Genomic DNA, 14,742 nt, shown 5'->3' on the forward strand with positions numbered 1-14,742 from the left:
TTCATTATTTAACACAATGTGAACACGATTCAAAAATCCGTAAACACGAAAACACCACCCAGAAACGGCAAATCTTGTACGTATAATCCTCCTTGTAGCTTCTTGGGTTATGATATATCAAAGAAAATAACTTAATTTAGGACAGAGGTGTTACCTAGGTTGTCGCGCTTAGTATACATATTCATTGGCGGCCTTTCCTGTAGCTTAGGATTCATATATATATATATATATATATATATATATACTAGCAGTGGTAAACGGCAAAGCACGTTTGCAACATCTGCCAAATTGAAGAAAAAAATAAAGTGTGATTTGAAATATTAAAATAGTATAATGCATAAGAGTGAAATTACTATTTATTCATGTTTATTATTTATTATAAAATTTAAATTATATTAAAAATTCAAATTAATTAAATAATTTTTTTTCTTAAAAATGTTCAGTAAAACTACATAATTTATTTAATTATGAAAAATTAGTATTTTATAAATTAAAGTTGATTTTAAGTGTATGATATAATATTATTCTATTAAAAATGTTCATTAAAACTCTATCTTTTATTTAATGATGAAAAATTAGTATTCTATAAATTAAAATTAATTTTAAGTGTATGATATAATATTTATATTTTAATTATATATTTTATATTAGTTTAAATCAATATTTAAACTTTTACCGTTAGATTAATTCTAAAGATTTAAGATGAAAGGTTGAGATTTAAAACCTAAAGTTTATGTATGATATGTTATTTATATTTTAATTATTTTAATTTTAAATTAGTTTAAATCAGTGTTTTAATAAGAGAAATTATTTATATATAAATTTTAACAAGAGAAATTATTTATTATAGTGATAAATATTAAAGTCTTATAATTATATCTCTAAATTTTAACAAGAGAAATTATTTATATAATTCTAAAGTGTGTAAAATATGCACAATATCTTTAAAAAAATTTGGTATATTTGAGATCCACTTTAAAAAATCTACTTTTTACATAATAGTGATAAATATTTTAATGATTTTATTTTATTTTTATATATAATAGTGATAAATATTATAGTAATTTTATTTTTTATTTATATATAATAGTGATAAATATTATAGTTTTTTTTCCTCACTTTCTTTCTCTCTCCTCTGCCCGATTCTATTTATCATTCTATACCACACATCACACTTGATAATTTTTTTTTATATACTAAATAAATTATTCTATTCATCATCTATACATCATATATTTAGCAAGAAAAAAAGATAAAATAAAAAATAAAATAAAAAATCATGTATGGTGTGTGGTGTGTGGAATAGGAAAATATGAGTAAAATAAAAAGATAAAAAGTTATTTTTACATTGATCCATTACATTTAACCATATATGATTTTAACAACTTTAGTCAAGCCACCTTTAAAATTATATTCTAAAATAACTAATCAATATTACAATTAAAATATCTTAGAAAAAACCTAGAGACTTATTATCTTACAGCCTACTTGGAACCAAAATATGTTATAATTTATGTTATACAAACAAGTTTAAGCTTTGTTCATAAGTTAATTTTAACAAAATATATTTTTAAAGTCATATAATTGCATCTCTAAATTTTAACAAAAAAGAAATATTTTTATAATTTTAAAGTGTGTAACTTCCGCACAATATCTTTAAAAAAATTTGGTATATTTGAGATCCATCTTAAAGAATATATTTTTTACATAATAGTGATAAATATTTTAGTGATTTTATTCAATTTTATATATAATGGTGATAAATATTATAGTGATTTTATTTTTTTATTTATATATAATAATGATAAATATTATAGTGATTTTATTAATTTTTTTTCTTTCATCACTTTCTCTTTCTCTCCTCTAGCCCGATTATTGCCCATGGCTCATTCTCCTTCAGCCCCGCCCGGTGCCGCCGTACTCCGACCAGCCTCACCGCCATCACCGGGGATTCCCCCTCAAGCTGACGACCAACCCAGCCACCGCTGATATCCTCCACGCGCGGCCTCCTTCTCTCCTGCAGTAACCCAATCGAAATGGGTTTCTCCCATTTGTGTCAACGTGAGCCGCCGTATGCGGCCACCCAGCCTCACGACCACCATCGGGGACTCCCCCTCACGCCGGCGACCAAGGCAGTAACAACGGATGTCCGCCACGCGCGGCTGGCTCTCCTCTGCGGAAACCCAACCGAAATGGATTTCACCCATTTGTGTCCACTTATGCAGCCGTATGCGGCCACCCAGGCCACCGCGCCTCCACCAACTCACACCGGCGACAACCTCGAGCAGACCTAGCCATCACGAACCTCCCTTTCCCTCTCCGTCGCACAATGCCATTCGCACGCACCGACCCATTTCTCCAACTCTCTCTCTCTCTCTCTTCAAACCAAAAAGAAAAGAAGAAACAGAATAAACACGCGTAAAAAAAATAATACAGCCTCTTTACTGTTCATTACGGTTGATGTTACTGTTCATTACTATTGATGTTACTGTTCATATCAACATAACATCTTTTAAGATATAGGAAGATATATATATAAATATATATATAGAGAGTATTGCTACAGAGCAGTTATTGTAACTGTGCACACATTACATACACTACGTGGCTGCTTCTGGTCCATTTATTTTTTTATTTTTTGGTGCAAAATGCACATACAGCTTCTCTCTTCCTCTCTCTCTCATCATCTCTCTCTCCAGCTTCTCTCTCATCAACTCTCTCTCTCTCGCCAGCTCTTTCTCTCTCCTCAACTCTCTCTCTCATCAGATCTCTCTTGTTGACTCTCTCTCATCCCTCATCATCTCTCTCTCTCTCTCATCGTCTCTCTCATCTCAATCTCTCTCTCTCATCTCCACTCTCTCTCATCCTGGTAGTAATTTTTTTGAGTGTGATAAGTATAGTACTTATGACAATACTCTCTTTACTCGCTCACCAATTGATTAGTTATATTTAAGAGAAATGCTAATCTTAGGGCTTCCCACAGTTTTTTTTTTTTTTTTATAAACTTAATAATTAAAAAGATATTTTTTAATGATGTTATGAATTTATTAAAATGTGTTAAAAAAATGCATGAAAAAAAACTATTATCGGGAGCCCCATCGGGAGCCCCATGTGTGGCTGTAGAGCCACTCATATATTAATCCAGCTGATGATCAACAGGTGGCCGGGTCTATTCATTATTTAAGAAGAATTTCTCCATTTTTAATTCCTAGATGTGTTAAAGATCTCGAATTTATAGCTTGATCTGTTTTCCAGAAAGAGTTTATGTGCCTCTCATCACCTTTTTTTATTATTAAGTTGGACTTGTTTGATAATATATGCCATTGCCATTTTCCTATATTATATATATATATATTAATTTTATTTTTGTATATGAAAATATGTGCTTATAACGGTAAATTGCATTTATATATTCAACGATATGATTAAAAAAAAACAGTAGCTGCTTTATTAAGAACCTTCGTCGGAAAATTAGTTCCTCTTATGCTTTTTTTATTTTATTATTTCAACAGTTCTAGTTTATGGACATACCTTTAGTTGGGCTGGCTCGGCCTAGCCATTGTTGTAGTGGAAAGTGGAAACCTAGCTCGGAGTCCATTATGGGCTGCAAGATAAACCCACGGGCCATGCCTAGTCTTCTGAGCCTGCCTATACTGAAACGTTGAATTCAACAGACTGCTAGATCTCCTGATGGGTGGCCCAACGTAATACTGCCTTTTCCCGATGGCCCAGCCCATTATCGCAGTCATGTATGTTTTTCAAAATTCGCCGGCTTTGCATCGGCTTCCTCCTTGATTTAGTGCTTGGACTATAGCATCGACGAAATAGAAAAGAAAAGCCAAAAAATAAATAAACACACGTTACTTTTTATAATAACTTACACAACTATATTTTAAAATGAAAATATCTCGTAAAAATAATATTACTTTACAAAAATATTCTTATTTTGAAATATAATTATAATATATATTATAAAATATATTGTATAGTTATCATTAATTAATCATGAATTGCAAACTAGGGATACTACCAGCCTATGCAAGGGCGAGGTCGACCCTTCCTTGCACCCCACTCCCAGGTTGCAGCCCAAGGAGACGCGGTCTCCCATCCGCTCCAAAAGTATCCATGGCCCACTAAGCCTAGATACTATTTTTGGGCTCAAAGTGAACAAAAATATATTATTAGACCTAAATTGTTAGATTTAAATTTATAAATATGACCATAACTTAAAATTCTTCCAAGCCGCCACTTGCAGCCACCCCCACATCCCCAAATTTTCTTCCCAGAAGCCCTTAAAAAGGCGGAGAGGTAGTAGAACTAAGGAGGCAGATACCGATTCAACGAACAACTCTAATGACTATGAACAGAAACCGAATCATGATGACGTTAGCCTTAGTAGAGATACCAGCAGTGGTGCTTCTACTACTAAGCTTGCTAATGATGGTAGCACTAGCAATGACAGTGGCAATAGCACCAGTATGACCGACAACCCTGAAAATCCCAATCCTCGAAACGACTCTATTGGTAGGATTTTTAACAATCCCAGAATTCACGATGCGTTCTTGGGTGCTGGCGAATATGGGAATTTGGTTTTGCCAAATGGGGATTTTGGCCTAGGATTTAAGAGGTTCAATTCGAAGGAGGGGCCCCTTGTAGCCATTGGGCACTCGGGAATGGGCGGATCAACAGGCTTTGCCGACTTATATAACAGGTTTGCTATTGCTGTGACCCTGAATTGAATGTCTTTTGGCGCTGTAACTGCAAACATCGTACAACTTGTTTGTTCAGAGTTGAATATCCCGGTGCGGGAGGAATTCTTGAGATTTGGTGGGATGGGATCTGATGGCCAATTAAATCCAGCAAGACCTTTGATTAATTGAGGACGGGAAGAAAAATTTTTCCCGTTTACATATTACATTGTTTTTACCTATACTACCAATACTATATATATCTTGACATTCAAACTCTACAGAAGCTTTTCTAGCGCATTGTTATAACTTTACCGAAGACAAATGTAGATGTCATTGTTCTTACATTGTACCGTATATGCTTCCACTTGATCACAAAAAAGTCACGACAGGTGCAAAGCATAATTATTTTTTCATGGTTTTTCTTTTAGACTAATTGCCTTATTCTGTATATACGACGTGCCAACGGTATAAGTTTAGAGCATACAAATTTGAAATTCTGTGTAAATTTTTTGAATTCATTATTGATGGAGGGAGGGATTTTCTTTTTTTTTATTTTTTTTTATTTTTACTAAATGATTCAAAATTGGATTTAGTAAAATGATATTCGTAAATTTTCCGAATGAATTAGCATGACGTATCTCACATGCAAAAGCTGTAGCCAAGATGCATATCATGATTTCCTTTTTTTCAAGAGGCATTGATTAACAGGTAACAAGGCTTTAAAATTGAAGGCCGGTGCGGGGAACCTGTGGATTTTACATGCTATACCAAAATCGCGGAAGGAAATGATGAAAATACGAGTATGAGAAGCCATTAAAATAAGTCGATCCACGTAAAAAAAAAATTGTCTAGTCTTTTTTCTCTCTCCAGGCTATATATCCTCTCACCACCGTTTTAGGTATAACCACATCTTCTCCGGCCAGAGGGGGTGGAGAGTCGACTCCACCCTCCCTCCCCATGTCTGGCCTTTGCCGAACTTGTTGTCCAAAGATTTTTTTTTCCCCTGATTTTCCTTTATTTTTTCACCCATAGCACCGCCACTTTGCAGCCTATCCTACAACCCCCATCAGATTCTCTAGTCGTCGATCTTTTAGATGATAGAAGAAAATGGACCAAAAGTGCAGCACATACGTCTCACACGCGGTTCACACTGCAAACAAGACTCACTCGCCGTCGCACTAGGGGAAGTCTTTCTTCGCCACGTGCGGCATTATCGAGGTCAGCGACTTCGAATCTTTTAGATCCGACCTATATTTAACTGTCAAGGGTGGTGCGTGAGCTACACGTGCCTCCACAGCCAGTGACCGTCTTTAGCCGGCAATTCGACTCATTTTTCGGTTTTTACTTTTTTCTGCTCCTGCTTTTCCTAATCAAGGATCAAGATAAAATAGTTGTAAAAGTCTACTTTAACTAGTCCGGCCAAGCAAAATGTAGCACACAATAATTCGTTACGGCTTCTAGCCGTAATTTTATAGTCTGTTTATCAAATTATATAAAAATTACTTCAAGTGACTTCCTCTTGTAGGAAATGAGTGAGTCAAATTTTTGACTCCAGATATCTTTCTTTTCTTATTTTGCATGTGTTGTACTTGTTAGTTTTGAAATGATTGTTGAATATTCTCACCCCCATTTAATCTTGTATCATATAATGTCTTTGTTTATGATTTCTTGTTTTAAAAACTAAAATAAAAAAAGCATCCACGTGACAAGAGCGGGCAGTACTTGCAAAAAAGTACAATTATAATTAACTTGTAAATAAGTGAGTATAGCTAATAAAATTAAGAAAATGATAGAATTATTATTTTTTTACTATTCATTTACTATTTATTTTATTTTATTTTTTTATTTTATTTAATAGTTAAGAAAGTGATTATTAGTAAAATTATATGTATTTTTAATTTTTTTAATGATTAAGGATGTTAAAAAAATATTTAAAATAAAATGATAAAAAATAAAAAATCTCAAATATAATATAAGTAGTAAAAAAAGTAGTAAACCGGTTGCAATGTATCATTACCCATAAAATTATGACGGGTACAACTACAAAACGCGGTTTCTACCCTTTCTCAGTGCTTTATAATATGAATAATTCTTCTTGCAGTCCCCGAATGCGGGACTGCAATGCAGTCCTTTAATGAAACGTTACGTTTCATTAAAAGAGCAAAACGCAACGTTTTATTAAATGCAAAGAAACCAATCTCCAGAGGCAGGCCTCGGCTCCTTTCAGTGTTGTCTCTCATTCATTTCAGACCCCTTCATCACCCAGACCAAGCCAATCGCGCACGAAGCCCCCCATCGCGCACGCACACGAATAGCGCCGTCGCCGTGCTGAAGCCCCCATCGCGCACGAACAGCGCCGTCACCGTGCCCAAGCCCATCGTGCAGTGCCGTCGCCATCTCCGTCTACATCGCGCAGCGTGGCCATCTCCATCTTGGTGAGGATTTCCCCGAATGCGATTTGAGCGTGAATTTTTCTGGTCTGAGCGTGAATCTTGACTTGGTTCTGTTCATAATTCTTCTCGTTTTTTATCTGTAAGATTGGTTTTGCTTGGTTGTAAATTTGTGTTAAGATATTTACTTGTTAGTAGAAAATACTTCTGGTTTAGAAATGCACTCTACGTGTTTGTTGAAATTTGTGAATGGGTTCCGATTTGGTAATTTATGCTAAGAGATGGCATAAATTATTAATTGAATACTTCTGGTAACTTATTAATTGAATACTAAGAGATGGCACATTAATGAATGAATAATTTCAAAAATAGCTGAAACTTAACATATTCTATTTTTTCATGTGGTTAAAGCAGTCCATATGCATCGTGTGTCCACACTTCAATAACTTAAGTGGCTTTGATCGAGTGAAAAAGATACTGTCAGCATAAATTAGAACAGAAAACTCATCTTTAACTTTTAAAAAATTCACATCTGAAAGCATGAATCTCAGAGCAGAAATTATTCATGGAGTTCTACACACACGAGTGATTATCAAGAATAGCTTCATTATCAAGAATGATGAAACAGTTTTATGCTATTCACAGTGTAAAATATCATTTTGTGTACATGTGCTGGTGAAAATTGAAATACAAATCATTATCTTGTTTATGCCTTGCATTTGTTTGAGGCACATTCCATTAGTGAATAGTTAAGAGTGCAGTCCTTACTGCTACTGTTAAATTATTGGCATATTCTCCTTAAATTATTTATCCAATGTTATGCAAAATTTCTTCAATATTATTGAACACTTCAACAACAATGGACTTTTGGTGTCTTCTCTCTCATGGTCCTAGTGCATAAATTATCGACTGGGAGACCAAACACATAAAGATATTAACTTTTATCTTAACTTTTATCTATTTTCTATGTAGGCATAACACATTTTCAGCATTACACAGCTTCAAGAATTGTGTAAAATTTTTGATACGCAATGTCTTCATTGCGTTCTTCATCTTCTTCGAATCATGCTCCAAAATGTCTATGCGGAGAGATGGCACGTTTAAAATTATCGAAAACAACCAAAAATCCAAGCCGACCTTTTTATTCTTGTCCAAATTACAATAGAGAGGTAACACTAAAAAATTTTAAACAATACAAAGGTTACATTTATCAGATATTGTTGTATTAATTGTACTTTCTTACACTAATTAGGTGTTTGCTGCAGGGAAGGTCATACTGCGAGTACTTTTTATGGGCAGATATTGAAATAGAAAATGAAGGAAAAGTTGTGTGCGAAAGAGAGCGTCGTCTCCAAAAGAGAAAGGAAGAACTCCAAAAATGGGAGGAAGAACTCCGAAAGAGGGAGGAAGAACTCCAACGTGCAAGGGTACAAATGCAAAAATTGAAAGATGACATCCAAAATGATCAGGATGAGCTTCATGGTGTAATGAAAGATATTAATCATACAAGCATACGACCCTGCGTGTATTGGGGACTTGCAATTCTAATATTTTGTTGTTGGATAGGATCAAGAACAGTTACAAATTAGTAGCAGTGTATATCAAACTGTGTAATGTTGTTAAGTATGTTGTAATAGATATGTTTACAACCTTTATCAATATTGTAATATTCAAACCCATCAGACTTGTGAACATTATGAATGGTTATGAGAAGTATTTTTCTTGCACTATATTTCATGTATTTTGTTCTACATTGAATAAAACCCATGAGATTATAACTTTGAACCAACACTTTTATCAACACTTTAACTTGATAACATATCTCATACCCATAACATAATTCATACTCTTAAAATGATATAAATATCCAATCTTATAACAATACACCAAGTTTACAACAATGCAAAGTAGAGTTATACAACTGAAGTTATGAGCTTTTGTCAACATAACAGTCTACAACGTCTTCAAATCATTACTTCTTTGATGGGGGCAGCAGTCTACCATGTCTTTCATCAATCATCGAGAGGGTCAGGACATGCGAAGTTCGCCTGCAAGTAATTTAAAATATTTTGTAAAACATCATGCAAAACTCAGCATTATTTGTTTAAAATATAGAGAAAAAAGAATATTATTTAACATTTATCTGAGAAATAACGCTTTGTTGTGTACCAGGTAGTTGCGAAACAATAGCTTCTGGTGTGTCGTGCAGTATTACCGATTCTGTGGGGTTTAATACATCTTCCGTCCGCGATGGGGCCTACATTTGAATACATAAACAAATGACAAAATCATATTATTTAAATCTTCCATACATTATTTCTTTGTCGCTTGCCACTAGCCTTTTTATTTTTGGTTTGTAACTTCTCTATTGTAGGTTGTCTCCTCTTTGATGGCGGCCTGCCTTTGCCTCTGACAACATGAGGGCTCAACACTTTCTTCGAACTTCCAGTTTCGGCATCAATGGAAGCATGAGTGCTTGCAACTGTGGCTTGAGGCTTCGATTTAGTGTAAATTTCATTCATCGCCTTTAGCTTTTGTGTCATGTCCAAAGAATTATCTTCGCTTTCACATGCATTTGTAGCTACTTGGAAACATAATTTTATCAAACCAGAGTACCGACTAGCAGCTGGTTTACCACTCAAGTCATCGTAACTGCTTCGAATGAGAGCATATCTACGTTTAATGTCCTTCCTCCACCTCTCCATAATGTATTTTTCTGGCAACACTTGGACATCCCTTGCAGCAAAAATTGAGAGAATGTGCCTACATATAATCCCTCTCATCTCAAATAGTCCACACATGCACTTTGCCTCACACTCATCTTCATTGAAGTACGCCTGCAAAGTTGACTTCTTGATGCCGTCTTCAACTACCCTTTGGTCATTAACTTGATACGTGGTAATTGCCCCTTCTGTTTTTATGACAACACAATGAGAGTAGATAATTCCCATTACTTCTGACTGCACTTCCTTAAATTTAGAATTCGTGTACACTGCTTGGAATTTTTTCTCCACGGGTAAATGATTTATACAAGGGACTGTGCAATTGAATGAGTGGAAATCCGCTGCCATCTCATTTTCTACTTTCTTCCTCAGTGCATTGTCGAATTGATCAACGAATTCTTTCAATATAGTCCCTGAATGAACATATCCATCAAAAAAGGCATTCATGCTCTCACTCCTCTGAGTTGTGCTCATCCCAGCCCAAAATGTATTTTTCAAATATACGGGAACCCAATACATTCGCTCACTATAGAGACTTTGAAGCCATGCATTTTCCTTCAAATTGTAAGTGTTAATAAAAACCTCCCAAGACTTCTCAAACTCGTCAGAAGTCTGAGAATCATAAACACATCTCTGCAATGCACTTTTCAACCCACACTTAAATTCAGTATGTGAGCCCAACTTCTCTGGTAGTTTTCTCATTATGTGCCACAAACAGTATCTATGCCGGGTATTTGGAAAGACTATTGCAATAGCATTTTTCATGGCCCTGTCTTGATCAGTGATGATAGCTTTTGGCGCCCTCCCATCCATACATTTCAACCAAGTGTCAAATAACCAAACACATGTTTCAGTATTTTCACTTGATATCAAGCCTGCTCCCAAAAGTATTGACTGTCCATGGTGGTTAACACCAACAAACGGAGCAAATGGCATGCCATATCTATTTGTTAGGTATGTTGTATCAAATGTCACAACATCTCCAAAATAATCATATGCTGCTCTGCTGCGTGCATCGGCCCAAAAGACATTTTTTAATCGACCATTATCATCCAAATCCATCGATGAGTAAAACCCATCATTCTTATACTGCATCCTCTCAAAATAACCACGAAGTGCATCAGCACCTCCTTTGCCAAGTCTAAGGTGGCGAGCCTTGTCTATATAATTTCTTGCATCTTTTTCAATAAATGGAAGTTTCTCAAAACCACCAGCCTCGACAACCAATACGTTAAAACTTTTGGCCATACCTATGCCTGCCTTGTCGTTAATATCTAACTGCCTCTTCACAGAATCATCAATTGCTCGATTACATCTAAAAAATCTTGCCTTTTGTGGACTTAACCCATGGTTATGTGCATTGCAAACAGTCGTTATACGTAAGACACCATCAGCCAAAACTGCATTAATTCTCGCCTTACAATCAGTCTTTGTTGTCGGGCGTGGTTTAGAAATGTTGGTAATACGTTTCCTTGCCTTACCACCACGAGCACACCCAAGTGTTATATATCTAACACTCCCATCATCTTCACTTTTACTTCTTTGGGTCATTATGCCAAATCCAGCCTGTCTCCCATATTGCTTGTAGTAGTAAATGAGTTCTTTCTTAGTTTTAAAAAATATCTCCGGCGTTGGCTCTGAAATCCCATCTTCATCATTTCCCGGTGTTGGTTCCGAAACCCCATCATCATCATTTCCCGACGTTGGCTCTGAAACTCCATCATCATTATTTCCTAGCGTTGGCTCTAAAACCACATCATCATCATCATTCCCCAGCATTACACCATGATTATCAATCACTACCTCATCATCTCTCACATTTGGGGGATCCATATAATTACTGCTTTCGGAAAAAAACAGTGATCGCCTAGTAGATGTGCATTCTTCCCCTTTCTCCATCAGCAACAATCTTCATATATTTAAAGCACAACATGAAAGTAAAAAAAAAAAAAAAAATTAAAGCACAACAAATTAGCAACATTTACATAAAAATCTAACCACAGCATATGATAAATTTAGCTGGTACACAAGAAAAATCATGCTGCAAGTTCATAGTCTATATAAGTTCAGAAATCGATCTATAAGATCCATCTGTATATTGACCATTGCAAATTATTGTGCTACATAGGTCCTAAATAAAAAACTAGAAACGCTACGAAATTGTAGAAATATGTCAAGAAGTTAGTATTGCAGATGCTCATTCATCTTCCAGATAATTATAACGCAATGAGGTCTCCATGCATGCCAACAAGAACAGCAGCACAAGCAACATTTTGGATTTAAAGTCCAATAAAGTAAAGAATGGCAATTGATAAAAAATAAACATATCCAATCCTTTCGAAATTAACCATATGCCCACCAAAAGGGAATCTAGAAGTCTTGATGATATCCAGCACAATAGATGGAGTTAGATTAACAAATAGGACGAGAAGAAAAAATGTAAAAATTACCAATTTCTTTCTTTGATAAAAAAAAAAAAAAAAGAGTGAGAGGGAGGAACGTAAACAATATTTTGGTATAACAAATGGAGATTAATTGATAGAGTACTATATAGCTAATAACAAATAACATCACAATCCTTTCTTCAACATAAACACAAGCAGCTTTCGCAAGAATTCCAGAACTATCAGACAATAAAACTGCAGGACCCATCCAAAAGTCAAAGATGATATGTTAGAGAACGAACATCTACAAATGATATTTTCAGGAAATGATAAGAATGCTAAAAAATGGAGAAGCTATTAACAGAGATAAGAGTGCAGCTGAAACTTGACCATAAGATTCTCAAGAACTTAAGTGCTTTGCCTCTTGATTTTGTTCATGAATGATTACTCTGTATTTATACAAACTAATTCACCAATAAAAAATCAGATCCCTAAAAATCAGATTGTCCATCCTAAAACATGATTATTCTATATTTATACAGACTAATTTAGCAAACAAAATTCAGCAAGCAACCAAAACCCAGCAGTAGGTAAAACAACCCATGATATGTATGTAAATAAACAAGTGCAGATCAAGGTTTTTACCAAGGAGGTCATCGGCAATCGGCAGTCGATGGTGCAGAAGGCATTCCATCCGTTGGTGGAGAAGGCGTTTCTTCCGTCGATGGTGGGTTGAAGGTCCTCTTCTCGATGGTGGAGGAGTGATTCGTTCGGATCGATGGGCATGCACAGCGCAGAGGGAAAACGTAAGAGCAGGGGGTGCGAGATTTGAATTTGGTTCCAATTTTCGTGCAGATTTATGTTCTAGATAAGGAAGGTTAATTTGGTCAATTTATAAATTAAAATGGGGATAAGATGGACATTTCATAGACCAGGACTGCAATACAGTCCTCTTAAGAGGACTGTATATAGAACTACTCTTATAATATTAATAAAGGAAGCTGATCGGCTGAAGATTTGAATAATTATATTATAATTGATCGATTTATTTATTTTTAAGAAAAAATATAATTCAGATCATTGTAATTGGATGAAAGTGGTGCCTCCCTTCTTACAGGAAGCTGCCGTATCAAGTAGTACCCCATCTTGGCTGGATTATGCACGGTGGCTGGTCTCATTAACACCTTCTACTAATAAAAAAAATCAATAACTCAACAAGCAGATTTACATGTACTTGGAATTTTCAATTTCCTTACTTTATTGATTCCGTCGTACACCCAATAAATAGAACACCTTTTTTTTTTTCTACTGAAATTAAAATTAACTAGACTTTTCTGGATATCCCATCATTTGGAGAATTTGTAATTGTTGCGTGGTATTTTAATTTTTGTTTATAAAAATTTTATATACAGTATTTATTTTTGCATACTCTTTACACACTCTCCTAATGTAATTGATTGCGTCATTTTTTTATTATTAAAATTACTATTTTGATCAATTACATTAATAAAATGTACAAAAAATTTGCAAAATTGATTGTATTTAGCAGAACTCATCTCATCTCATCTTATTTAATTATTACAATTTTCTTAAATTCTCACATAAAATAAAATAAACAATTCAACTTTATCAAATCTTAAAATAAAAATAATATTAAAATAATATATATTCTAATAATATTTCATTCTATTTTTAACTTTTATTTCAACTAATTTAATTTTATCTTATCTGTGAAAATAAATGGAATGACATTTGCGTGATTTACAAAGAAAACGGGGGTATAATACCATTGTTCCAACTATAAAAACTGTTGAACACGAGAGGAGAAGGAAAGCAATCTCTCTCTTATTTGCTCAAATCCACTCGTTCAGAGTGCTTTCTTCTAATAAAAGCTAGTAATTCTTTTGAAAGGTGAAAAGCTTTTAGTCTAACATAACGGGAATAACCGATGCATGCTCAAGACTGATTGGAGACCGCGTGTTGCATGCATTTGGAAGTTCAAGAGCAAGCTCAGCGGCAACTCACCTTGGTGAGGACCATCATGGTTGCAAGCAACAGAATGCGCGCAAGGTTGATGACACAATGGTCCGAGCTCTAATCACCGTGTTCGGAATGAAAAACAATGGAAGAATCAAGAAGGAGAATGCGCGGCGAGTGGTGGAGATGCTTGGCTTGATATATAGTACTCCTCCTTCCGAGGAAGACAAATCTGGCTTTGAGCTACCTGGCGAAGGTGTTCTAGACGACGACAATGAAGTGCCCATAGAGGAGGAGGTGCTTGGCGGCTTCGAGGATGCGTCGAAGCAAGCCGCCAAGCACCTCGAGTTACTGCGTGAAGCCTTCAAGATTTTCGACGAGGATGGTGATGGATATATAGAGGCAGTGGAGTTGAAGAGGGTGCTGGAGTGCTTGGGATTGGACGAGGGGTTGGATATGGATCAGATCGAGAAGATGGTGAGAATTGTGGATTCGAACTTGGACGGGAAGGTTGATTTCAGTGGGTTCGAATTAATGATGAAGTGAAAATTAACCTGACTGATTATTTATCAAAGAA

The 14,742-nt window shown here is 35.1% G+C and overlaps 2 protein-coding genes and 1 long non-coding RNA gene across 3 annotated transcripts; 2 read left to right on the forward strand and 1 right to left on the reverse strand.

Annotated features, from left to right (window-relative positions):
- The first annotated feature begins 6,778 nt into the window (after positions 1-6,778).
- Positions 6,779-8,805, forward strand: LOC121261206. The gene is made up of 2 exons (XR_005939846.1): positions 6,779-7,223; positions 8,347-8,805. It is a non-coding gene; the product is annotated as an uncharacterized LOC121261206 (long non-coding RNA).
- Positions 8,806-9,378: 573 nt separating this feature from the next.
- LOC121260308 (protein FAR1-RELATED SEQUENCE 5-like) lies at positions 9,379-11,703 on the reverse strand. Its single transcript, XM_041162132.1, has one exon. The coding sequence runs from the start codon at positions 11,701-11,703 to the stop codon at positions 9,379-9,381; it is 2,325 nt and encodes a 774-aa protein (XP_041018066.1).
- Positions 11,704-12,795: 1,092 nt separating this feature from the next.
- Positions 12,796-14,712, forward strand: LOC121260309 (probable calcium-binding protein CML43). Its single transcript, XM_041162133.1, has 2 exons — positions 12,796-12,915; positions 14,115-14,712. The coding sequence occupies exons 1-2, from the start codon at positions 12,796-12,798 to the stop codon at positions 14,709-14,711; spliced, it is 717 nt and encodes a 238-aa protein (XP_041018067.1). The 3' UTR covers position 14,712.
- The last annotated feature ends 30 nt before the right edge of the window (positions 14,713-14,742 follow it).

Source organism: Juglans microcarpa x Juglans regia, chromosome 4D (genome assembly GCF_004785595.1).
Source record: "Juglans microcarpa x Juglans regia isolate MS1-56 chromosome 4D, Jm3101_v1.0, whole genome shotgun sequence".
NCBI lineage: Eukaryota > Viridiplantae > Streptophyta > Magnoliopsida > Fagales > Juglandaceae > Juglans > Juglans microcarpa x Juglans regia.